The following is a 26,242-nucleotide window of genomic DNA, read 5'->3' on the forward strand; positions in this document are numbered from 1 at the left end:
GATGAGAAATAAGCTCCCAGTTGTTACCATGACAGGTTAGCAGCTCACCTATATTATGTTCCAGAGCTAAGTCAAGAAGAAGGATTTGTCAGGTCCATCAGGCTTTCAGTCAAGGTCTTAAGAATGGTACAGTGCTTGTTTTGACCTGCTATTTCTTTCTTGCAGACCTAGCTGGACTCTTAATATGTTAGCAAAAAACTGTTCCCAAAATCAGTAGGAGGGCCTGATGGAGAATATTCTCAGAGTTTTAATCTGTGAAGATGCAGAGAACTCTCTTGTAGTACAGAAGTTATGTTCAGCACTAAAATTAAGTACCTAAGTCATCCTAATCAATTCAGTGGGAGTTTCCACATCCTTAAATTTATGTACACACTTAATTGATTTGCAAACAGAGGCCAAACACATTGCAGGATCAAACTGAAAGTGGATGGTATACCTTTAATGCTGGAGTCACCTGGAGTTTCCACTCTTCTATGAATATTTCAGTAGAGTGCTTCTTTGAAGCTTATCTGAAAGTGTCTTGTGGTGACTACATCTTGGCAGAATTTTCATATCATAGACATATACAGAGTATTTGGCAGAGTATTTGCTCTGCTTAAAAAAATACCCTGCCCATGTTCTGTTGCCTTCATTAATACAGCAGAGATAGCGAAAGCCAGGAGAATGTATACTTGAGCCTGCCTAGATCAGGAAGCAAGACCAATGAAGTTAACATCAGAGAGTAGTTTCCTTATTCCTGAAGTGCCATAGCAAAGAGTTGCCTCTCTAACTATCCTAAGCACTCTAAAGCTATGTAAGATTTGAAACAAGAAAGAGTGTGTAAAATCCATCTGCCCTCACAGCACATCCCCTATATCCTGTATCTCTCAAATCTTCACATACTTTCTTCCAGGTCCAATGCCATCAATGTGGTGAAGATCCTGCGTGTTCTGCGAGTCCTTAGACCACTGAGGGCCATCAACAGAGCCAAGGGACTAAAGGTTAGAAGAGTTTCAATGCATTGTGTAAATAGTAAACTCAACGTATTTCAGGCTACAAGGACTTATGTAGTGGTTTGAGTAGGGTTTCAGCAGAATCACAGAATGGTTTAGGTTGGAAGCGACCTCTAGAGATTGTCTTGTCTGACAAATGTGCTCAAACAGGGCCACTGAGAGCAGGTTGCCCAGGACCATGCCCAGATGTTTTTTTTAATACCTCCAAGGAGGGAGACACCACAGCCTCTCTGGGCAACTTGTTCCAATGTTCTGTCACCCTCACAGTAAAAAGTGTTTTCCAATGTTCAGATCGACCTTCTATGTTTCAGTTTGTGCCCATTGCTTTTTGTCCTGTCGATGGGCAGCACTGAAAAGAGCCTGGCTTTGCCTTCTCTGCACCCTCCCTTCAGGTATTTATATATATTGATAAGATCACCCAAGAGCTTTCTCTTCTCCAGGCTGAACAGTCCCAGCTCTCTCAGACTTGCCTCATGGGACAGATGTTCTAGTTCCTTAATCATCTTTGCAGCCCTTTGCTGGACTCCTTCCAGTAGATCCACAGCTGTCTTGTACCGAGGAGCCCAGAACTGGACTCAGGACTCCAGGTTTGGCCTCACCAGTGCTGAGTAGAAGGGGGAAGGATCACCTCCTTCAACCTGCTGGAAGTACTTTGCCTAATGCAGACCAGGATAACATTCATCAGCTTTTCAGAGAGGGCTCATGTTCAACTTGGTGTCCACTAGGACACCCAAGTCCTTTTCTGCCGAGCTGCTTTCCAGATGGCTGGCCAGGCATCACCACTGAGGTTAAATGATGTAGCTTGCAAGGTTTACAGATGGGCACACAAGCCTATTTTAATGTAGCATTGCTGTATCAGATAAATTTTTTCCTGTGGGGCTGGTGGGTGCCCAGCTATGAAAGTCAGTGATGCTGGAAGTTTCAGAGAGCTGAGCTTTTGTATTTTGCTAACCCTTTCTGCCTGCTTCTAAGAGTATGGTGAGGAATGTAACAAGTTGGATTTCTCTCCCTTTTCCTAAGACATTACTTAATGGGCAATAGTTAAATGAAGTATTTTATTTGTATTTTTAGTCTTGAGCTTCTCCCTTAGCCAGAGCAGCTCAGAACAATCCTGCAAGTTACTTTGTTCCTATCTTCCATTTGCAGCATGTGGTCCAGTGTGTGTTTGTCGCCATTCGAACCATCGGAAACATTGTAATCGTCACCACTTTGCTGCAGTTCATGTTTGCCTGCATTGGAGTTCAGTTGTTTAAGGTAAAACCATTGGGCCCATTCATTCGTCCATTACCCTGAGCTGTATTACGGGGTGGGAAGAAAAATAGCATGAAGAAACATGAAGGGCGATGGAGTCTTCTGTGTAAAAGGCAAAACATTTTGGGGCACTATTAGTGTTACCTGGGCTCCTGTTACCAGTAGTTCACCAAAACTGCATGAGGCATATTCAGAACTCCTGGCCTTCATCTGTAACCATAAGAAATTATCAGTAACATCAGTAATTTCCTTCTTCTTTAAATAGCTTGTGGCATGACTTAGTGCCAGGGAGGTGAAGGGGGCTGCTCTAAAGGATTAGTACTTACAGGAATGGGCATGCCAGATAATCATTAGAGGTTATTAATTCACTTATTTATGTCTGCTTTTATTTCTTTGCCCTTCAACACCCTTCTGACAACTAGTGTTCTGCAGCACTCAGTGGTCATGCACCTCAGCATGTACACATAAAAGTACTGTCCAAGCAGATAAAAGCCTGTGCTCTGAGCTACCCAGATGCAGGCAACTCTCGATCCAGTTTTCTCACATCTACCTGCAAAAGAGCATGTAAACACACTCATAGTCAATTAAACAAGTAGTAAATGCAGTTTCCTTGCTACATGATCTGCCCTAACCCTTGCACTGTCAGGAAAGGAAGTTTCATTCCTCTTTCTTCCTTTTCAAGGGCAAGCTGTACAGCTGCACTGATAGCTCCAAGCAGACAGCAGCAGAATGCAGGTGGGTCTGACCTTTCCCAGCTATCCCCCCTCGCTGTCCACCCACTCTCAGGCCCTCCTGGAAGTGCAGTTCTGCCATGTTCTCTCTCTGCTCTCCATCCGCAGAGGATACTACATTACATACAAGGATGGTGAGGTCAACCAGCCAATGATACAACCTCGTAGCTGGGAGAACAGCAAGTTTGACTTCGACAATGTCTTGACTGCCATGATGGCCCTCTTCACTGTCTCAACCTTTGAGGGATGGCCAGAGTGAGTGCTTCTTGGACCAATGCAACACTAGCAATGTCCTCATTCATTTCAAAAGAGAAAATTCAAATGCAGAGCATAGTCTTTCTCATTCTAAGTATTTAAATAAGTCTAAAGCACTAAATATAGCAGTAGTAGCATTGTAGTATTATGTACTTTGTACATTCCTCAGGGCCTGCAAGAATTGCTGTTCCTGTACTTGCAAACAGTGCACAGCACTGTCACTAACTCCTAAAAAAATGATTGCCAGTAGTAGCAATGATATCAATATTTGTTACAAATTTTATGTATACAAATGGGTATTAAATTTTTGTCAGGTGCTTACCAGTATTGCCAGGTGTTGCAAGTTTCCTGACAGAGCCAGTAGGACAATATGAAACACAGCAGTGCTATCTCTGCCATATAGGCAGACATAGGATATCTTATCAGGCTGTGCTGTCTGTGCTACAGAGGCCAAGGACTCTCACACCTCCAACTCTGTCAGAGTGACAGGTGCACGCAGGATGTCAGGGGATAATGCCAACAGCAGCATTAACAAATGTTAAAAGTGCTGAGATTCCTTTTTCTTACAAAATGCACTTCCCAACAACAAACTCTCCTGTCTTCTGTTAACTGAAGGGCATGCTTTTGTTTTAGATTTTAATTGTTCAACTACGGAAACATTTCACCTCTGAACAGGTTTGAATGTGTAAAGTTGGTAAGAGCCATGTCTTCTCTTTTGCAAGTGTTCACATTCAGATCAATGCAGGTCTGCTCATCTGTGAGTGAATAATCATGATACAAGTAGAAGAAAATCACAAAGTTAAACTTTATAACATCACCTATAAGGCCTCGAGGCAATTGCAGATTTTCTCTGCATTGGGCTCCTGTTTGCTTTCAGGTTGCTGTATAGGTCCATTGATTCCCACATGGAGGATGTGGGACCCATCTATAATCACAGGGTTGAGATCTCCATCTTCTTTATTATCTACATCATCATCATTGCTTTCTTCATGATGAACATCTTCGTTGGTTTCGTCATCGTCACATTTCAGGAACAAGGAGAACAAGAGTACAAGAACTGTGAGCTGGACAAAAACCAGGTAATTTACAATGCCTTGTTGCCACTAAAAGTTGAAAATACGTTGAGATTAAGCATTTAAGAGAGAAATAGATACAGAGGGGAACATGTGAAGATCGCCAACAAGATAGAGCACTAAGATGGCTTCACTGCCATCTTTCAGGAGTCAGGTTAAAAAAAATCTTGCTGTAAGACTTGATGATGGGACAACACGTACTTAAAATGTATGCTATAGCATTTAGTTCACTAAGATTAGATGAACATGACAGCATTGTCTGGCCAAAGTAAACGCATATGGAACTCTTCAACAGGTAGAATATGTGTATTCAGATTACAGCCTGAAAGAAATTCTTCTACCAAATATTTCCGTTTCAGTAAAAAACTTGAAATACGTTGTGTTCGTACTATATTTGGGGTAACTGACCAACTTTGTATTTTGTTTCTTATTTTTAAATCTACGCTACCTCTTTCACAGCGCCAGTGTGTAGAATACGCCCTGAAGGCCCGGCCCCTCCGGAGATACATCCCTAAAAACCAGTACCAGTACAAAGTTTGGTATGTGGTCAACTCCACCTATTTTGAATACCTGATGTTCGTTCTGATCCTGCTGAACACCATCTGCCTGGCCATGCAAGTAAGTAAGCAAATAGAAAACCCTACAGGTGATGAATTATTAGACTTTATTGGGGAAAATGAAGAAATGGCCAAGGCTGAGACCTACTTTCACCTTCACACCATGTATTGAGGGGAAGGGAGGAGAAGAACATGATAAAACCATTGTACCGTGTTCACTCCTGATGATTTTTAGTTAAAATAAAGAATCTGCCTCTCCTCCTCTTCCTGCTAGTATCTGACACTTGCAACAATTTTGTTTTAACTCCTTAAAAACAAATAGATTAAAAAAAAAAAAAATAAAACCACGACACACAAGCAGTTACATCACAGACCAATTGCCACTATAATAACAAGTGACTTTTAAAATCTGACTTGGCCTCTATGAAATGCAGGAATAAGCCAGAACTGCCACTCACCTGAGATCTAAATTTTAAATTTTGAGTTTTTCCATGTTAAAAAGTAGAAAGCAATTAGTTTCACAGTAGATTAACATGTGCAGACGGAACAGCAGTAAAGGGGAAGGAGTCAAAATGTTTACTATGCAGCTAGCTTACAAAAAAGAAGTCTTACATTCCTTTCAGTCGGGAAATGGACTCTCATAGACACAAGCTGTTCTGTACATTTCCCCAAGTCTGTACTTTCCTGATTTGTTCCTTCCAGCTCGTTTCAGCCCAAGGCCTCCTTTACCTCCCTGTCATTTTCAGTCAGTCCCAAACTCCACCTGCTAACCCTGTCTCTGGAGTCCCAGTTTCCTTGGCCACTCAAGCCCTGTTCTCTTCTACACTCTGTCTGCTTAAGAACTAGTCTGCCTGTCACTCTCCTCCCTAAAATCAATACTTTCTCCTCACCCAGTCAGGCTCCGAACTCCCTTCCCTGGTCTGTGGCCCAGACAGTCCAGATCCCCACTCCTCAAACAGTCCTTCTTTTCACTCCAGATACACCCAGTTGCAGTTATTCCTCCACAGACATCCTTTCTGATCTTTCTGCCCTTTCCATTTGATTGTCTGCTGCACTTTGTTCCCTTCTCTAGTTTGTCCCTTACTGTGGGTCCAGCTCCTGATGCACTCCTACACCAGCTTCCCTTTTGAAATTAGCATCCCAGCACTACATTTTCCACTGGCTCAATTGCAGTCTGCCCAGCCTCCAACCTCCCCTCAAGCATAGCTTCAGCCTCCTATAAGTCACTAACAGTCTAAGTCTGCATTCCTGGTTAATTTTCACCTTACTTTGTCTCACTGCCTCCAGTCCAATCTCAACAGATATCTTGATCCCCCTACTTTTTCTGGATCTGGTCTAGCTCTTTCCCATCTCCGTTGAAAAGGCTTCCTCTGCAATCTTGACTTTAGGTACCAACAAGGGAGTGAGGCAGCATGAGCCCAAGAAAGCACTCAGCTCTCGAACTGAAATATCAACTGCCATGCTGTCATGAAGCAACAGAGAGGGACTATTATGCTCACTCTAAGGCTTTGAAACATGCTCAATTTCTGTGAAAATGGCACATACCCAGGGCAGGTAGGGCTAGAAACTGTGAGATGTTTGTGAGCCCACAGGCAAGACAGCACCTCTGGAGATTCTAGGAAGACTATATCCATCTTGAGAAAAGTACAGTTTTTCAAAGGCTTATACTGTGGCCAGATTTGAGTCAAACGTTGTAAGGGACAACAAATACAAAAGCCACATGCCAGAAAAATTCCAGGTTTTTAAGTAGAGTCCTGCAGGTACTAAAGCCTTTCAAAGAAAATGTTATGAGAGAAAACACCTCAACAATGTGTTTTTCCTTGGGCTGGCTTTCAGCTGCAGCTGAACTGTGTTAACTGAAACTACTTTAAATAAATTACACTGAGCCAATGCAGACTATGAAAGCTCATCCCAGCTGGTTAAAGTTTATCAAAGTTAAGCAACTACAAATGGGATCTTATAAAATGAACTGGAAGATGACCTTAGTCAATCAGTCTCAAGTATAATGATCTGGAAATGGGGTTATGAAGAGTGAGGTGGCAACATTTGCAGAAGACACTATTTGAATTAATTAGTAGAAGACAGAGAGTAACTTCATCGGTTCTTAATGAAGTTAAGTGAATAGGCAGCATGATTGCAAATTTAATTCAGAGTTGACAAATGCAAGATAATGCATATTGGAAAGATATTATTTGAGCTGCTCATGTACTTTGCAGAATCCTGAATTGAGTGTAATTACTTGGGGAATGGCTTGGTATAATTACGAACAGCTCAGTGAAACCCCTCTTGACTGTGCAGTAGCATCAAACAAAAAAGTAATCCAAGTGTTATGGAAGGATGAGATAGCAGACACAATTGGAGACTGTCGTGTACCATTATGCAAATTTATAATGAACCCTCAACTGGAATGGCAAGTGTGATTTTGGTAACCCTCACTCAAAAAGACTTTTTTAAAAAGATAGGAGATCCAGAGCCAGATGGCAAAAGTGGCCAGAGGCACGGAGATGTGTGAAGGGAGATGGGAATTCTAAACTGAAAGAAATTGGAGCGTGCTGGGGTTTTCTTTAGAGAAGACCAACACAGAGGGACCCTATGGATTCCTAACTAGCTGCTGTGTCGGTTCCTCACGCTGCTGCCGGGATGCTATTTTTCAGCACTACGGTCAGAGCTGCATGTTCAAGGAAGCCATGAACATCCTCAATATGCTCTTCACTGGCCTCTTCACTGTTGAGATGGTCCTGAAATTAATCGCCTTCAAACCCAAGGTAGGTGCTATAGGCATAGAGTTTCCTGGCCTCTGTGTGTGTGTGCATGTGTGCGGGGCAGCTGTGAGGAGAAGGAGGAGGTGAAACTTTCTGATCTATTACCCCACCAATAACTGAGCTGGACAGTTGCTCTCTGGATTGGAGTCTCACACATATATAATAACTTTTTCACTGGAGAGTAGACACACTAAAAACCAAACCAACAAAAAAAAAGCCACATCTGCTAATAGAGAAGGTTCCTAGTTTTGTCTTTTCATTGTTATAATAGTGACACTATGTTCTACTAGAACATGTTTTCCATTCTGAATATTATTCTAATGCTCTCTCTGACTTTTCATAAATAAATTATAAATAGCATCTCATGATTAGTCTCCTGGCCCAAGTGAAGTTAAGCAAGCGTGACTCATGTTGAGTTATTAGCTTTTGAGTTATTAGCTATGTTTCTTCTGGGAGGGCTACATCTCGATGATAGTTTGGATTGCTTTAGTTTTGAATTTAATGCTTTATTGATAATATTCAGTGTCTCAGCAGGTCCTGACTGAAACTATTGGCCTGTCCATTGGCCCATGGCATTCTAGTAGCATAGTTGCACCATGGATATGATTATAACCTTCAAGTTCTTCCAACTAAGTTGGCACGGCTACTGGGGGACAATGACAAAGATTCTGACCTCACATATTTGAAGATTACATAAGGCTTTCTTCTTTGAGGTTTAAATTCAGTGGTGTGTCACAAGGAGTGGAAGCCAGACACCTAAGCACAGGTACCTTGTGCCATTTCATATCTTCAATGATACCTTCATACATTGGGATTGGCATATACAGTCTGAAGCATCAGTTTTAACATCCATAAAGATGAGAAGAATAATGTCTGACATGCTTCATGTTAAACTTTTAGAGGATCACTGTAGTTAAGAGCTCCTCATAGCTCTAACCTAACATCTTCTTCACCCTCATCTCAGAAGCTTTGCTCTTCAATTCTACTGAATCCAGTCTTACTTTTTCTTTTGAATTCTGTATTGACTTTACTCCCACCCAGCCACTTTCTCCTACTTCCACACTTTCTAGGGATTTTCCTTAGAAGAGTCACAACTTCATTTTTCTCATGAGTCCAATATCATTATCCTTTCTCAGATGTAGTTCTCCTGGAATTTAGAAGAATCTTTTGCAGTCCTGGTGATTGACTGATTTTTTTTTTTTTTTTTTTTTTTTTTTTTTTTTTTTTTTTTGTGAGGGGGAATCTCAAACACTGTCTGAGGAAATTTAGAAGTGTCATCATCTGTTTCAGAAGGGAACATAATTTTCAGGGGGCATTTACCTTTCACTTTTGAGATTTTGCCATGTCAGCAAGCAAATCTTCTGGCACTTTGTCTCATCTGTACATTATATACCCAAAAATATATTTCACAGGCTTTGTAATGTTCTTCTGATTTTGTGGTTCTACTTTACAGGAGATTCTTGACTTTGGAAAAGATGAGGTTGTCAGCAGAATTTGTTTTGATACTTTAGGGAAAAAGTTCAACCCACTCAAATGTAGAGCTCTATACATATACAAGGAAGACTTTACCTGACATGGTTGCTTCTAACTGTAAGGAATTGGACTTGGTGATATTGGAGGTCCTTTCTACTTCCTGTGTCTTACTTTTCTGTGTTCAATCTCCTTTTCAAGAACAACAAACTATTAGGTAGGGTAAACATGTATCCTCTGGAGAGCAAAACATTGGAACAGGTTGCTTAAAGAGATTGTGGAATCTCCATAATTTGGGGTTCTATGATTAATTTAGGGAAACATTTTAGAAACAGTTTAGGAATGTATGATCTGCCTTGGGACAGGGAATGGACTAGACCATCTCACAAGGCCTCCTTCAGCCCAATTTTCCACGATTCTGTAATTTCCAAACTAAAACCTCAGCTACTAAACTACAGTAAAAGTATTATCAGAATAGTGGAGTATTAATAAAATCTTCTCAACAGTAAGACAACAGACAATAACCTCAGGCTGGGTCTTGCCCATCTTAAAAGAATAGCCAGGGAAAAGAATAAAGGTGTTTCAAATCCTAGTCTTGCATGTATGACAAAAATAGTACTAACTCTTAAACTTCTTTTTTAATTAAATACCTTCACAAAAATGAAAATAAATAAATAAATAAATAGAAACCACTGGATTTACAGGGAAGGAAAACAGGAATGAATTTGTGAAAACAACTAATACAGCAAAAAGACTTGCCTCTATCAGTATATTCACTTCAGTGACTCGAATTTAGAAACATCAAAATTTCTTGTGTAACTTGCCATTGGCTGTTCAGTACAAGGATGTGGCCTGCAGTCTTCATTCTCTGCTCCATATTGACTCAACCTGCTCTCCAGAGAAGGAAACCACCTCTCCCAGATGACCATTTGGACTGATGTGGACCAATGCTGGGAGGACAATGTGTGTCTCTTTAGGTTGCACATTGGGATTGAAACTGAACTTGCCCAGAACATCTTCTAATGTGGGAGTCTCCTGGCATGGAGCAAGTTGTTACCTCAACCCTCTGCTTGGCAAGACCTTGTGTCCTCCTATCACTCAAGGTATGAAAACACGCTACATTTGCAGATGGAAATTGTCCTCAGGAACATCAGTTGGAAAAGTCAAAAAGGATTTCTTTGTCACCTGGGTGAACATCACTACAGCACAACCACCAAGTTCCCCAGACAAAGAAATGAGATGATATTAGATGATGGATGATATTAGTGTTTCCCAGATGCGAAACGGCAAGCTTAAATGTTCATGAGATCTCTGCTGAAGGCAGATTTGTCTGCCATTTCCTGAACAATAAAACACAAGCCAGCCTTTGTTTTAGTTGCTTTGTCTCATTTTGAATTTGTGCCCAAACATCACTCTCTTCTATCTGAAGAGTACCCTAAAATGAGGGAGCTGTAAGCCTTGTGAATGACAACAAGAAAGCAGGAAACCTGGGTAGCTGAAGGTGTCTTGTCCTTACCTTAACCACCAGCCCTAGGAGAATGTGGCAGAACAGAACTGAACACAGAACTGAAACTGGCAAAATCCTCTCTGTTTTCTCCAACTTGGTGGTGTTTAACCCAGCAGTGGGTGCTGCAGCTAACCTTCATCTGCAGCAAGCGGTGCAGTTACTGACTTGTAACTCTGAAGCGGCTGCCACAGAGCTCTCCCTTGCAGAGTCGCTTCCTAAAGGCACCTTGGAATGAATGGTCTGCAGCAGCAAAAGAGAATCACAGTTTTCTCCATCTGTGCAAGGTGAAACAAGCTGCTGTTTATTCATACCTTTGCCAGAGAGAATTGCTAAGGGAACTGAAAAAGGTCTCTGAGGTACTCAGAGCTGTTATCGCCCCAGCTTCTTACAGAAGTCATCACAGGGATGTACCCATGCAGAACAGCTTTGGGAGGAGTTCCTAATATGCAGAGTTCTTCCTGCAGGCAATCACTATTGTATGAAGCAATGTAATACACTACAACGCTACCTATGTATTAAACACATAACAACAGAAAAGGTGGCAGCCTCTGACCAAATAGATTTTTTTACTGTATCCGGTGTTTGTTTCTTCACTCCTCTTCTGTGAGGAGACATGTCCTTATTTGCTAGTCTTGCTAGTAAAGGTGAAAAAAGACAAACACAGTCAGTTGCACAGACATTAAGTACTATCATATATGTGCCTGACTGCAAAGAATCGGCACAGATAATCTAGCTCTGCAACTAGTTCTTGTGGTAAGAGCAAGGATTTACTCATTGAAAGGATAGCTGTAGGAATTAGGAGGCAAGTCTGAGTCAGGGCTCATCTCCTAACATTTACAGAAAGTATGTGAAGAGGGTTAGAAAGACAAAGGACTTTAATAACTAAACATACTGTTACTGTTGAGATTGGTTGCTCTAGTCAGCAAGTCCCTTTTTATACCTGTCCTTTTTATTGGCCATCTTCTGTTTTGGTTTGTTTAGTCTCCAGGGAGTCTATAGAGAAGAGGGTGTGTGTTCGCTGGAGCAGCTGCTGCTTGTATAGTGCATGTCAGGGACAAGGCCAGCCCCCAAGAGCCTCTGAATTTCTGTGTGATACATTTTCTGAAGGAAAGGATCAGTTATCCCAGGTTTTTTGTAGGAGAAATCCAAGCACTGTGTAAGATAGCTCATCTATATCTGATGCAGCCTTGACAGAAGGGTATGCTAACAATGAGCAAGAGAGATTCAGGATGATTAGGACTGCTGATAAGGAAAACATCCACTACATGCCCTGCATCTCCTTACAGAGTATTAATGTGCTGCTCTGAAGCAAAACCCCCAAATGGACCCTAGTGTTTGTCTTGGCTGGTGCTCATAAACTGATTCAAGACTAGTCACTTCAAAGAGTCTAAAAGTAACGCTGTTGAGCCAAGGCCTTTTGCTGCTTTGTTTTTCTAATTTTATAAATTCTCCAGCCAGTCGGGTGAGCTTGTTTCCAGTTTCTGCATGAAGAAAGCAGCTGCTGCTTCATGCTTTTTCCAGAGAAAACTACTAAAGGGAATGAGAGGTCCTGTGCTGTCTGGGATGCTCACAGCTACCACTGTCGTAGCTTCTTAAAGAACAAATCCCCACAAGCACCAGTCCATGAAGGACCAGCTGCTCTGCAAAACCTGCCGAAGGTTTATCTTTTCAATTCAAAGACAATGACTTCAAATTCCTATTTGTATGAAACTGCACCATCTGTCAGCGTATGTGCTAATGTGGGTACGGATATTCCTCCAGGAATTTCAAATCTTTACAGCTCCCTGGAATATGCTGTTTTACTGATGAACCACATCTCCTTTTTCTTTCAGAAAACATTGCATCTCTCCTCTCATTAGCTAGGAAAGGACTAGTAATCTGAGAGCTAAGAATTTTCTACCACTGTCCTCACCATCTCAATCTAGGGAAGGCATATCAGTGGAACTACTCCCATGGATAAAGTAAAGCACATGTTCATATATTTTCTCAAATCCAGGTCTGCGTGTGGAAAGGGAATCTTGGGGACTCCCTCCATGGAATTACGACTGTCAGAGGGACTATGGATCACAGGTCTATCCCATTCACCAAACACTGTCAGCAGCTTTCCTTCCTGGGTGTTTTTGGCTGTTACTTGTAAAGCAGCCTGTAACAACACCATCTGTCCTGCCTCAGATAGTTAGTTCAGTCCCTCCTTTGTGACTGCTACTTTACTCTGAATTCTTGCCATTCTTTAATGTCATTTTCATGTGGCAGAGTTCAGGCTTCTGAGCACTGTTTCAAACAAGTCTCACATTCAGTACAAGGCATATAATCCCATGTGATCCCAGGAAGAGCTGTGACCCTGTGAGTAATGGAAGTCATGACTGTCACACATGGTTGTTTCTTAGTCTCCATTTGCTGATGGATCTACACATCCTTTGTGTTTCTTTCTCCTGTAATATGCTTGCCCTTCTTTATTCCTCTTTAAGCTCCTCTCAGCCAGCATTTATCATGCATTTGATGCACTGATATCTCTTCTCAAACCTGCAAAATGACTCATTCATTTTTCTCCCTTTTTTACTGCTCCATTTCCAGTACATTTATGCCTATAAACAGATCTGTGAGCAGTCTCTCCTTAAGTCACACTGGCTGCTTCATACTACTTGCATTCTTGTTTCTCACCATAACCAGAATTGTCACTCCTTTGTCAGGAATAGATGCTTGGTTCCAGCATTTTCATCAACTGAAATTTATGTCCAATGTATCCCCTTGAACCACAGAAACAAGGCTGGTTAATCTTGGAAATCTAATGTTTTTTGCACTTCTTCATTCTAGTACCTTTAGAAATACTCACGTTGCTTATGTTCTGTCCTGGCATCATTCATCACAATGTTTTATTTCTCCAATTTATACAGAGAAAGCAAAGACATTCTGCACTGATACAAAAATGTCAGGAAAACTGGTTACAATCGAGTGGTCTTTTGCTCAGAACTGAAAAACGCTTTAGGTCCATCCAACAGACATAGGAATCATATTTAGTTAAAATCATATTGTCTGGGATGAAGTATGGTGGTATAAATTAGTAGTTCAGTTTGTTTAAATGTATACACGAGCCCATGGTGCAGGCAGCTGCCTCCATCTCATGGATACCACACAACTGTCATTGTCATATGGCTCTTACTTTGCAGATTTTCTCTGCTGGTTTTGGCAGGTTCATAACCTAAGTAGTCACGTAAATGTTTCCTCAGCTTCAGTATTAACCCTTTCTGTTTTGGAGGGATAGCACCTTCACATGGCGCATTTGCTGTCTGAGTTGTGTAGTGCAAAAGGAAGGGCTGTTTCCACCCACCACCCTGCCTTTGGTTGGAACAAGTGAAAAAGTGGTGTGAGAAAGCTAATATGTTTCAGGTTCTGTGAGTGGGGAAAAATATGTACCTCATCCAACAAAAAGGAAGATTGAATTCTGCTTGTTGCAGGGTAAAAAATAGTGACCATGGAGAGAACTAGAAATAGTCAGGGAAGAAAGTGTGTGAACTGAAAAATGAAAGAGAACTAAAAAACTGGAAGAACAATGTCTGGGGGGAAAAGAGAGAAACAAAACCTGAAGGGGAAGAAAACCACACCCAGATAATGGAGAGTGAGAACAGACAGAATGCCCTTAAAAGCAGAAAGAAAAAAAATAAATAAACTGAAGACCTTGAAAGAGGAAAGTATTAATAAAATTAAGAAATGATTGGACAAAAAATTATGCAAGGAAAAGAAAAACAGAAACAGAACGGAAAGGAAAAGTAAACATGGAAAGGGATTTTTAGAAAATTAAAACTGATAGCTTTTAAACTAATTAACATCTTTTTGTGCTTCTTCACTTTATTTAAGTTCCCTGGCAGACATCCCAGGTCACCATATACAAACACATCAGTATCTCAGTCACAGAGCTTCCCTGTATACTGTCTCATCAGAATAATTTGCAATAAAAGTTAAGTACAATGTATTTCCCTACTTCTGCGGATTAATTTCAGCCCTGTTGCAAAATGCTTCAGCGTGTTTCTGCAGAAATGCTTCCCTTTTTCACTCCAAATTTTTTCTGGGTGATGTCTGAGTGCATTGAATATTCCTCTAGATCTTCTGTACAGTCAGTAGCCCAGCTGGAATTAATCTCAGCTGCTCCAACAAGCCCAGCAGCATTCTGATCAGAAATCCCTGCCATCTCTGTAGCACACGACCAGACACTGTGCTGTATGGGTGCAGGTAGTCCGAGGCTCTCAAGGAACTGCTGAATCAGGCTCAACGGTTTTGGAAATACATCAGAAAAGGGAAAAAAAAAAACTTTAATCCCTCATTAATGACGCCTCTGCTTTCTCTTTACTCTGACTACCTGCCTCCTAGGTGTTTCGTGCATTTTGCATAGCATGCATGTCATGTGGAGATTTGACCATATGGTTTTTCACATCCACAGGTCTAGGAGGAAGAATGAGCATCTTTTCTAAGCCCTTTCTGCAGAAGTAAATATTAGAAGTACTCTATATCAGAGTAGCATATTTAGGTGACTTTGACATGAAGAAATACTTGGGATAATTATTCTGGACATAAACAATAAGGTCATTCCCATCCTTTATAACCATCAGTGGGTTAGAACAGAGAGGCATCAAGTAGGCTTGCCCCTGGATGCTGCTTGCCTGACGGAATTTCTGTCTCCCTGTACATCCAAGAGAAAGAAGAGAACAGAGAGGCTAAGAAAGTAACTGAAACTCTTGCAGCACGGTCTGTGCCACAGCACTCTCACAGCAGCTCGGCCTTGAGACTTTCTCATAGAACATGGAATGACATCTCACTAGCCTAGACTCAAAGCAGCTGGTATGATATTCCAGGCCTGAAACTAAAACTAGTCAGGAGTCTCTGCTGCTGACGTGTTACAAGGCAGCAACATTGAAGGGAAGAGGAACCACATCCTGGTGTTCTTGAGTGCTGGCCCATGGAGTTAAACAGTACACCTGATATGTAGAGACTCATGCAATTGATCTTCCAATTAGTACAGCAAAAGAAATTTTGCAACAGAACTCTCAGGGATGAGGTTGATTTAGCAGCAATTTCCACAAATGAGGAGTCAGCAGGTGAATAACTGCCTCCTCTGTCATGTGAAAGTATGGGGAATCCTCTTTGATACTTCTAGATTTCACTGAGCTCCTCACCAGTTCCTGAGCGTGCGTGGGAGGGGAAGTCTGGCCGTTCCTGACACTTTGAAGGAGAAGAAAGTAGTGCCAGACTAAAGTTTTCTTATTGTGCATATGCTTATATTCTGAGATGGCATAGGCGTGACTCCATGTAAACAAGTCATGCAGTGTGAAAAACATTTGGTAGGTGAATGTAACAGAAGAAACTAGACGGATGATGAGAAATAGAACTTTGCAGTAAATCTTAGCTCATACCTCTAGTTGAATCTGGGTCAGGAAACATCAGTGTCTTCCTTCTGAACACTGGTTGACATACTCTATAAAGTCTACTGGTCTCTTTCCCATTTCCTCGTGGAAAACGTATGTTGCACAAAGGCATGAACAGAGTGGTTCTTGACTGGTTCCTTTGTTGGTATCCCCCAAAAGGAGGCCAAGAATGAAATGAGTATACAGAATAAACTTCCCTCTTCATGAAAAAACTTGTCCTTTCGTATTGCAGTGGAAGAAATTTGTGAGGGGCAAAAAGGCTTGTTTGATCTGCTTCTTCCCATGCTACATTTGTTGTTTAAATGCAGGATGTTCTCCTTCCTGGAGGACGAGACCAGCAATTTTCTGCACACAAATAGATCATCTAATTACTATATAGAATGTGTGAAATTTCTAACACTGATCAGCCAGAGCTATGCAATCCTACAGCTTCCTGAAGGATCAATAGGGAATTCAGTACACAGAAAAAACTATTAAAGAAGCTGTATAAGAGCTTGAATGAGAGAGGACCTGTTCCTTGACAGCAAACGTAACCAGAGAATTTGCATATTACTGCAACATTGTGACAGATTTATTTTCAGTCTGGCACTTGGGGGTTTTAATGTCGTTATAAATGATCAAAAATAATTATATGACTGCACAATGCAACAGTGTGGGAAGTACTGTATTAGCTATTACACTTAATTATTTAATACGGAAAATTATTCACACAGTGTTAAAAGCCCAGTGGGATGGAGAACTGGGGTCTCATTCGCAATGGCACCGACAGCGTCAGCAGCAGCCTGCAAAGGGAACAGTTCCAGGGAAAAGTGACTTGCTCTCACTCTCAGAAGAAAAATCCCAACCCTCTAGCACTTCATGTGAGGTTATTTTAAAGGGTCAAAAGTTTACACAGATGTGAAACTTCTGTTCACATAAGAATGATACTAGATAAGAGCCTGTGATACAGCCCCTTTTAAGGGCTGTTCATTATGTTAGGAAATAACATTTCCACAGCCAAATGGTCACCTGGCTGAGGTCTAAGAGAAATAATTTCTCTATCGTGCATCTGGCTTTTGTAGGCCCTTGGAAACTTCCATTTTCTGCATTTCACAGAATGGTTGGAGTTGGAAGGGACCTCTGAGTGTCATCTAGTCCAACCCAACATTTCTGCTTACCGAACTGTAAAATCCTTAACAGCAAAACCCATCCTTTTGCTCCTTTCATAGAACTGTTTCATCTTGCCGGTTTGGTTTGTTGCCTTCAAGAGTTATTTGTTGGCTCTCATCAAGACCTGCTTTTTCCAGACCTTGCAAGTCTTTGAGTATTTACAGCTTCTTCCTAATGGAATCTGACAGCAGAATTCTCACAGAATGCATTTTCTGATAAATTAGCTCTTCAGATATCGCAAGCTATCACATTCACTTTTCAGTTTTTTTGGTAAAACTGGTGTTGATTTTGTTTCTCTTTGCTGAGAACAAGTCTGGTTTCTGACCACGGGGCAGTAATTTTTAAATTATTGCAAAGTAATTACTGCTCATGACAAAAAGGGGCAAACTTCTCACAGAGTATCACTTTGCCATGACATACATGTAGGAAAGAAAAAAAATGTTTATCTTATTTTTCTAGGTGGACAGCATATAAGAGAGCTTTCTGTTACTCTGCCTCCATTTTCATGCACTTCTGTCAAGGAGGCCTCAGGCATTACCCTCCCTTCAAAGGCAGCTAAGAGCAATCCAGGCCAAAAATGACACCAGGGTCAGCTACTCAAATCATCCAGTTTCAGCATGTTTTACTCTTATAATTTCCTCAAGCCTTCTCAGTGTGTTACTATGAAACGCAATCTTTGCCACCCCTAAGAGATGTTTCCAGAATAAATTCTTCCACAATAAATGCTTGCACATTGCCTTTCCATGCCTCTTTCCCAGTCTTTGGAGGACCTGGGATCATAACATTGCACTTCGAGCCTTCCACATGGCTGAGCGCTTGTGGACTACCAGCCACTATACAGTAAATGAAATACAGCAAGGTGTAAAATAACTGCACCACCATGTAGGTAGGTATGGAAGGGCTCACAAGACAATCTGGAAAATACAGTTCTGGTTGCAAGATCTAGAAATGGGAATTCTCAGTTCACAGAACAGGTATGATGAAGACTTCTCTAGGTTTGTCTCCTGGATATTGTCTATTATCAGTGGGTGTGGAGAGCGTAAGAAAGGGTCTGTTGTGACACAAAAGGTTACATAGTTCCATTCTCTGTAAATGTTTAAGTCTATCAAATATTGGCTTGAGGACATTGGTTCAGGCAGTGGTTTTATTTTTTCCTCTTTTTTCCTGTGATGGAGGTATTTGTCCACTAGAAGCACAGGTGAGACCTGTAGCTTGCTTTAGGACCTACAGGATCTCAAACAATAATCAGAAGGTTGTCACTTTTAACCTCAGTTATCAAGCTACCTCAGTTTTATACCAGTGACCTAGAAATAAATATTTGGGGTGCTTTTTCCCAAATCACAGAGCCATTAAAGTCCTCCAGTTCCTTTGTTTCTGTCAAGCAGAGTGTCCAGCATGTTCCAGTTATGTTCTCAGACTCCAAGGGACACCACTCTGCTTTCACCAACATCCTCATTGTGAGAGGGAGCATGAAGCAGAGTGAGATGTGGTAAAGGAAAACATCAAAGTTATTGAGCACCTATCTTGGTCTACAAATTGGTCTTGTTTTCTTATGGAACAAGCAAAGAGAGGTGGGAGCCTTCTTTGGAAGTGACCAGACCTTTGGGAATAGTCTGGGGAGCTGAAAAGCACCTCTGCTCACTCCCAGTCTGCAGAAAGATGTGACGGAGGACAGGGGAGCCTTATACAATTCCATGCAGCAGTGACTCATTACAGAGACTGGTAGGTGAACTGCAGGGAGTCTGTGTCTCAGAACTAATCCATCAATGGATGAGAGCTGATAGATAGTATGCAAATAGATGCTGTTTTCCTGTAGTCTGTCAGGAGCTCCAAGCAGCTGCATCCTCCACTTTATTCCTTCTCTGTTAGGGTCTGCTAATTTCCCTGATTGCTGTCATGGCTAAATGATACCTTAGCATAACAGAATTTGCATCTGATACAAATCTACATTTGGTGTCAGGAACTATTGTGGCTTTGTAAGGTTGCTCAGGATACAGGCAAATCGTTCAAATCTGCTGTGAGAAGGTATGCTAAGAGTCACGGTACTGTGTAAATGTCATTTTATTCAATACTGTTTTCCAATGAAACTGTCCCTTTTGAAAAAATACTTTCAGGGAAAGCCTCTTTTTAAAAAGTCTGAGAACTGACTCTCACAGCTCCAAATAGCCTGCAGCATTTTCAGAAGTGAATTCACATACTAAGCAACCATCAACCAAACTAGTAGCTCATCTCATTTTGCAAATCCCCAACAAAATCTGCTTTGGTGCCCTTTACAATCAGCAGGCAATTTTTGCTAAGAAATCACACTGAATATCAGAGTATCAGCTCCTTTCACTTCTTCCTATGTACTCTTTCCAGCTGATTAAGGTTGGTGCTTCTTTGTCGTTGTTTTGACATGCAGGTTTATTTCAGATAAGTGCTAGCAAGGTTCTTCTGTAGTTTGCTTTCCTTTTAGACTGTGTAGTTATCTATATGTCTTATTTTCTCCTCCTTGATGCATCATTTCTGTATTCACACATACATACATACATGTGTGCATGCATGTCTTTCCCTTTCCTCCTATGACATTGCAGCATCTTCTACTGGAGACCATCTAATTGACATTCATATCCCACCCACTTAATAGCCTTGACCCTTGCTGTGCTCTTCTCTTTAGAGGCTTTTCTCTCAGACGAGTTTGTAATTTTTGCCAGCTACTTCATAAGAGCTAAAATTGAAAACCTGAGACTAAGCAGATAAATAACTGCACCCCAAGCAACACACAAGTGACCCTGCAGCTCCCACAGGGCTGGATGCTCAAAACCCAGCTGGTACCATGACTCAACAACACCCTTCCCCTGAGGATTTCTGTGCTTCAGCATAGATCCATTGCTCTCCAGCCCCACACATTCTTAACTGTGGGTCCCAGGTAACTCTGAGCTCAGACAATTTTCCTTGCTGTTAATGAGGCTTCTTAGATGCTGCTTTTAGGATCTTATATTCACAAAAACTAAAAGAAATGTTCCCCAGGGGTTTCAGTGGCTCCATGGGTACGAAAACAAACCCCAGCTTCTTTTATAATTAATCTCAACAACTAGAAAACCTACAAATTATTGGCATTTACTCATTCTGAAATGCTACAGTGTCTGCTCCCCTGAACAAATGAGATTCCATTCCAGTCAGCTACTGCATATTTATGCTCAGCCTTTCATTAACTTATTGATCATGTGATGATACACTATCCTTTGCTACCTTTGGGGAAATAAAAAAATGGGGAAAAAATGTGCTCTAATGGTGGGACTATTTCGTGCTTCTTGAATATTCAATCCAATCCTCCTGGTCTCTTTCTGTCCTCCTTTCTCCCCAAAAGCTTCATGGATCTCCAAAGACATCCCACAAGAGAGGGTGACTACCATTCCCCAGTAAGCCCCTGAGGCTGCCATTATGTGACACGTAGTTATACAGCTGAATCAGGGTCAAACGTCTCCCTTTAAGGGTAAAATATGGTATTACACTCTAAATTCCTGTACTGCAAAAACAAACAGTGCCATCAATTCATTTCCAGTCAGACCTCCACCCCCTTGGGAAAAGTATACAGAACTTTCTGGTGGGAAAAATAGTTTGGAAATACAACCTCTTTATTAGAGTGAAGGCCCTTCCTTCATTCAGCTTGTCTTTCATTAGCCACCCTGGTACACTCCAGTGAGGAATGTGGCTTGAAGAGGTACTTGAGGTCGCAAGAGACGAGTCCCCAAGGGGTGTAGTTCACTCCCAGTATGTACTCATAACTCCTGACAAGATTATGAGGTCTGATCCAAAGCTTAGTGACAACATGGCTGTTTGTAGGTCAATGTCTCTAAGGAGGGTGGCTTTTTAAGGAAGGATTCCATTACCTCTCACACAAATGAAGCATTCATGTTCTCTGTTCTCTTTGAGCTCACTTACTGTGAATAATATCTTCCTGTTTTTCACCCTTCTGTTTGAAAGACAGAGGGAGCAGGTGAGGAGGAAAGGAAGGTTTTTAAATTCATGTGTTTCCTTAATCCAATACTGGCATATTGGATGTGGGGTTGAGTAAAACTGCATTCATATCCATGCTTCCTCTCTCTCACTCATCTAAGAGGTACTGGAGGAAGAGAAGAGCCCTCTGAGTCCACCTTACAGCCACACAATAACGTACCATGATGACACTCTTTCTGTGATCCCAGAGCAGGCCAACCCATGACTTTCAAGCAAGGAGCTGGCTGATGAGACTCAGCAGAGCCAAGCAACTCCCCAGAAGTTAGAAGAGTGACTCCAGATATGCTGTGGTGTCACAAAGGTCCAAAGCAGCAATTTGTGATAGCAATGAAAAAGGGTCCTTTTCTTTCCAGGCCTAAGTCTCTTCTGAGATATGTCAACTGTGTCAGTGCGGTGTCCTTGCTTCCAGTGAGGTTGCATTACTGCAATGGGGAGCAAAGGTTAATTCACTGGCTTCAGTTTTCACCTGGATTTTGTACCAAAAGCAAATGCTGTTTTACCAACAGTAATAACTTTGGGCTTTATGTCTGGAGTTGCTCAGTAAAAAGAAATTGTGAATTTGGTTACACCAAAAACATTCTTGCAGTATGATGCCAATCATAGTAAACAACCGCCTGTCCATCATCAGAGATTTAAAAATAGTCATCATTTTCATGGGCAAAACCTGAACAACATTTTTTGCATCTTTACCCTTACAGCTGCCCAAAAGCAAACTCCTTTTTTGGTGTTTTTTTGGAGGCTTGTTTGGGTTCCTACTAAAACACTTAATAGTTCCTAAACTATGCAATTTGAGAAGGAAATGGAAGATAGCCATGCTATTGAATGCACGTGCTCATCTGACATGTGAGCAGTGCCATTGCCTTCAGCAGGACTCTGCACATGAACCGGGGCAGGAGGATTGGGTCTGTTGTCTTCTACTCTGTTCTCTTTGGTCCTGCGAGTGTACTCTCTGCCAAGGTCGCATCAGGCTGCAAAGGCACTTTTTGCAACTCTGTATGATCTGTGTCTGTCCTTTATTTATTCAAAATGTGTTTGCCTCTACAATTTAATCTGCTGTTCTCTCCCTCCCCTTCCTCTTGGTGAAGTCTAATTACAGTTTTATTCCAGGTCCATCTGGTTGCTAATGCTGGACATCACCACTGAATTCATTCTAATATTTGCTGTGTATTTTCTAGGCTGGACGCTGAATAATAATATTCTCTGAATTTGCTTTTGCTCCTGTTTCCTTCCTCCCTGTTGTAGCTAATTGTGTAGCTATGAGATTATTTTTCCTCCCAGTGTAGATCTGCTAAGAGTTGCCTATTTCAGGCTGCAGAATAAAGGTTGGGTTTTTTTCTACTTTTGAGAAGAAGATTTCGAAGTCCACTTCACCAGCTCCCTTCACTGGTGTGGAACCAGCTAGACAGTGGCTTTCTCTGCTTCATCTCTTTTTTTTTTAATCTGCCCCAAACATAATGCAGTTTATAACTGCGAGTCTCGAAGCATTCTGGAGGCAGTGTTTCAGCATTTAGAAAGACACTTTTTACCAGTGCCTGTTCCATGTGATGGCTGAACCCACAGTATTTCAGGTTCCCAAGCCTGGCTTGTGCAGTGCCAGTGCTGGGATTTTAATTTATTTTTTTTTCTTTTCTTCTTTTCGCTTTCTGCAGCACTGCCTGGGAACACAGACTCACACTTTACCCATGACCTGACTCTCTGGCTAAGAATAGCAGTCACATTGCAACTTGGGTTCAGTCTCACTGGAGACATGTTGCAGCTGGGAAACAAGGAGGTCAGATTAGCCCATGCTCACAAAACCAAACACATAAAAGGAGTACGGAGAATTTCGTATGCTCGCCTCCTTTTAGGACTGCAGAACAAGGGGAAGAGGTTGGCACCAGTGTTCCATGAGCCAACATAAGTTCTTTACTCATGACATTGACTTGGGCAGGAAGTTTACATACGGAAGCTCACCTCCTGAGCTGAATGGGACTTTTTCCAAAAGGGTCCTGTATACTTACAGCCCATCCAGCCAAAAATCATGCAGGATGGGGACAGCAGGCAGTATTGATTAGCATCTCCTGAACCCTGCTGAGGACAATGAGATGTTTGAGATAGCCCCTGAAGTAATTCTGCACAGCAAAGTGAAGGTATGAGTTTAGCACATGCTAGTGGATCTACCATAGCTTGTCCTAGACAGCTGGTGTGGCAGTGATGCTATGGCACGATCTTTAGCATAAGTGAGCAACACGCCTCTCCCTGAGAACATGCTAAAGCCAACTTCACTCTCGTTCTTACCCCTTCTTGGTGGGAAGCACCAGCACATGCTACATTCATACATTCATTTTGCGGTGCAGACATGCTTTCAGAGTAACAAACACACCAGTCCTGCTCTGTAGTTTTAAGACAGGAGCTAAGGCATTGGTAATAGAACCTCCCTAGGCTGCTGACTGTTGTAATACTCATTGTGACTGGGTAAGGATAAAGGTGACAACCAGTGAGGTTTAAATAGCACATCCACAGTTTGACTGTGCCTTCTGCTCCATCGTGATGCAGCAACCAGCTGTTCCCAGCACCAGCACAGAACATTACATCTGGAACATGGACTGGAGGGTTGATATCCACACCAGTTTTTAGAGAGAACCCTTCCCCCAGCCAAATCTAAGCTAAGTGGGGAAGAGTGCTGTGTTGCTAGGAATTGGAGATGTCTGGAGGAGCTTGTCCTGGAAGTCCCTACTCCTGTGAGAAGCCACACTCAGAGTGATCCTTCTCTTCACCCCCTGTCCCAGAGTCAGAGGGGAGGTCTGGCTGCTCTGGGACCACATTAGCTGGGTAGGGTCTGCTCACACACATCAGGGATCCCAGGACTAGGCTACAGCTTGAGACACAACAAGCAGACTTAAGAGGAAAACCCCTTGAGGTATCAGGGCAGAAATTCTAATGGTAATTTTGAACTGTTTTTGTCTGTCTAACATTCCTTTTTAATCCCCATCCTGCCTGCCCCTTCCTTATGTAGGGTTACTTTAGTGATCCTTGGAATGTTTTTGACTTCCTCATCGTAATTGGCAGCATTATAGACGTCATTCTCAGTGAAACTAATGTGAGTATTACTCTACCCTCCCCAGGATACCACCACCTCCTCCTCCTCTGCTGTTCCTTCTCTCTTTCTCACTTTCTTTCTCTCTCTTTCTTTTTTTTTTCTGATTTTTTTCCCTTTAGTCATGCTTTTATTGAACTTGCCGTCGTCCTTCTCCTTCTCCCAGGGAAAAAAAAAGGAGGGGGGGAAATGCCTCCTTCTTTTTCACTTGTCATAGCTCGCCCCAAGGCTGTGACTGGTGAAAGCGCACAGAGTTTGGGGTGTGTGTGCTTTTTTTCCCTCCAAAAGGTAGACATGCTTGAGTGTAACTTTTTGACTAACCAGGCTTTTGTTGATACCCTCCATCATGTGAAACGTTACAGAGGTTTTGAGCAACCAATACTGTAGAGTGGTAAGAGACTATTTAATATGCCCACGTAACCTCTTTCTTTTCTTATTTTTTTCCTCTTCTCTCCCTCTTTCATGCTTTGTTTTGTTTTGTTTTGATTTTTTGTTTTATTTTATTTTACTTTTTACTTTTTTTCCCTCTTTTCTCCCTTTCACTCTCTCTCTCCCTCCTCTCTCTCATTCTTTCTTTCTCTTCCTTTCTCTCTCTCTCTTTCCTTGGCTTCTCTGCCACATGCAGCACTATTTCTGTGATGCATGGAATACATTTGACGCCTTGATTGTTGTGGGTAGCATTGTTGATATAGCAATCACCGAGGTGAACGTAAGTAGCTGGCGTCTGTCCATGATCGTGCCTGCTCTAACATTCATTTGTCTTTCCCGGGTTCTTTTTTCCCACCCCCCCCTCCCCTTTCCTCCTTTCTTTTGAGTTTGTTTTCAGAGCTTTTCATTTAGTTTTGAAGTTCTCTCTTTTGATTTGTTTTGTTTTCTTTCTATTCTAATTTTTGGAACGACTTAAAGGACTTTTTGACTGTTGCATCATTTTCTTCCCTTCATAATCCGCCTGGCATGAATTAAACTGTATAGCAGGAAAAGTGATGGGAAATGTGGAGTGTAAGTGAAAAGGCTATTTGTACCATGGGAAGCTGCTAGAATAGTTCCAGGCCAGCACTTTGGCCTACCCAGTGTTATGCTTTGCTTCCCATGGCAGTTCAGTACTCTCCACCCCACAGAGATCTAAAGGTCAGTTCTTTCGAGGTGGAACTGCGGGAACCAAACCAGGAATCCTCCCTGTGCCTCCTCACTCAGGCTTCCTCCAAAAGATATAAAGACAAAACCATCTCTGCTTAGAGGAACCTGCTCCTAATGTTTAGCTTCTAATTTGAAAAAAATGCAGATCAAATGAAAACAAACCGAAAAGCCCCAAGAAAAACAAAGCGCCAGAGTTTCAACCCAGTTTTTTGGGTTTGCAACCAAGGTTGCTCTATCTTACAAATCCCACCAGCACAATTGACATTGATTGGCCCCACTGGTGCCCATCTCAGCAGACAGGTAAAGGATCGAATGAGCCACCGAGACTGGTGTTCAAGGAACAAATCGCTTCAGACAAACTTTTTCCTCTGTCTTTTTTTAGAGGTGTATGGATATAGAATTACAGGATAAAGAGCCAAAGGACAGGCAGGAAGCACACGGATTCCCAAAAGAAAGACTACAAAGGACCCACTGAGTTTCTGAGCATGGCCAAAAATTGCACTACAAAATGCAGCTTAGTGAGACCAAGAAAACAGAAAGATTGAAAGAAAACTGCTGTAAATATGTTAACAAAGAGCACATGAATAATGGATTTGGAAAATTATGTGGCTATTCAATAAACATTCCAGCTTGGTATTGTTGTGTACTGTAGAGGCAATCCATTGTAAACAGAAAAGTGACAGCATAGTTTTCACTCAGTGCTGTGTTTAGGAAAAAATGTAGGCAATATTTTGAAAAAAATCAAAATGCCTTACTTTGAACTTTCCAAACAAAACATTTTCATATCGTGGTTCTATTTTAATTTCTCCTTCTTTTTCTTTTTTTTTAATTCTGAAACAGGGACATTCGTCCATGTTGCAATATTT

The 26,242-nt window shown here is 41.7% G+C and overlaps 1 protein-coding gene across 36 annotated transcripts in view; it reads left to right on the forward strand.

The window, feature by feature from the left end:
• The window catches only part of CACNA1C (calcium voltage-gated channel subunit alpha1 C), a 492,189-nt gene that overhangs the window by 408,182 nt on the left and 57,765 nt on the right, over window positions 1–26,242 (forward strand). For 16 of the 36 annotated variants that reach the window (XM_065036455.1, XM_065036462.1, XM_065036245.1 and 13 more), the window contains 9 exons: window positions 893–980; window positions 2,139–2,246; window positions 2,926–2,978; window positions 3,083–3,229; window positions 4,107–4,308; window positions 4,762–4,920; window positions 7,514–7,624; window positions 24,159–24,242; window positions 24,865–24,948. In XM_065036455.1, the coding sequence (XP_064892527.1) occupies window positions 893–980; window positions 2,139–2,246; window positions 2,926–2,978; window positions 3,083–3,229; window positions 4,107–4,308; window positions 4,762–4,920; window positions 7,514–7,624; window positions 24,159–24,242; window positions 24,865–24,948 (1,036 nt within the window). The remainder of the gene's footprint in view (window positions 1–892; window positions 981–2,138; window positions 2,247–2,925; window positions 2,979–3,082; window positions 3,230–4,106; window positions 4,309–4,761; window positions 4,921–7,513; window positions 7,625–24,158; window positions 24,243–24,864; window positions 24,949–26,242) is intronic. The other 20 variants (XM_065036317.1, XM_065036425.1, XM_065036486.1 and 17 more) reach the window with 2 other exon arrangements.

Source organism: Columba livia, chromosome 1 (genome assembly GCF_036013475.1).
Source record: "Columba livia isolate bColLiv1 breed racing homer chromosome 1, bColLiv1.pat.W.v2, whole genome shotgun sequence".
Taxonomy (NCBI): domain Eukaryota; kingdom Metazoa; phylum Chordata; class Aves; order Columbiformes; family Columbidae; genus Columba; species Columba livia.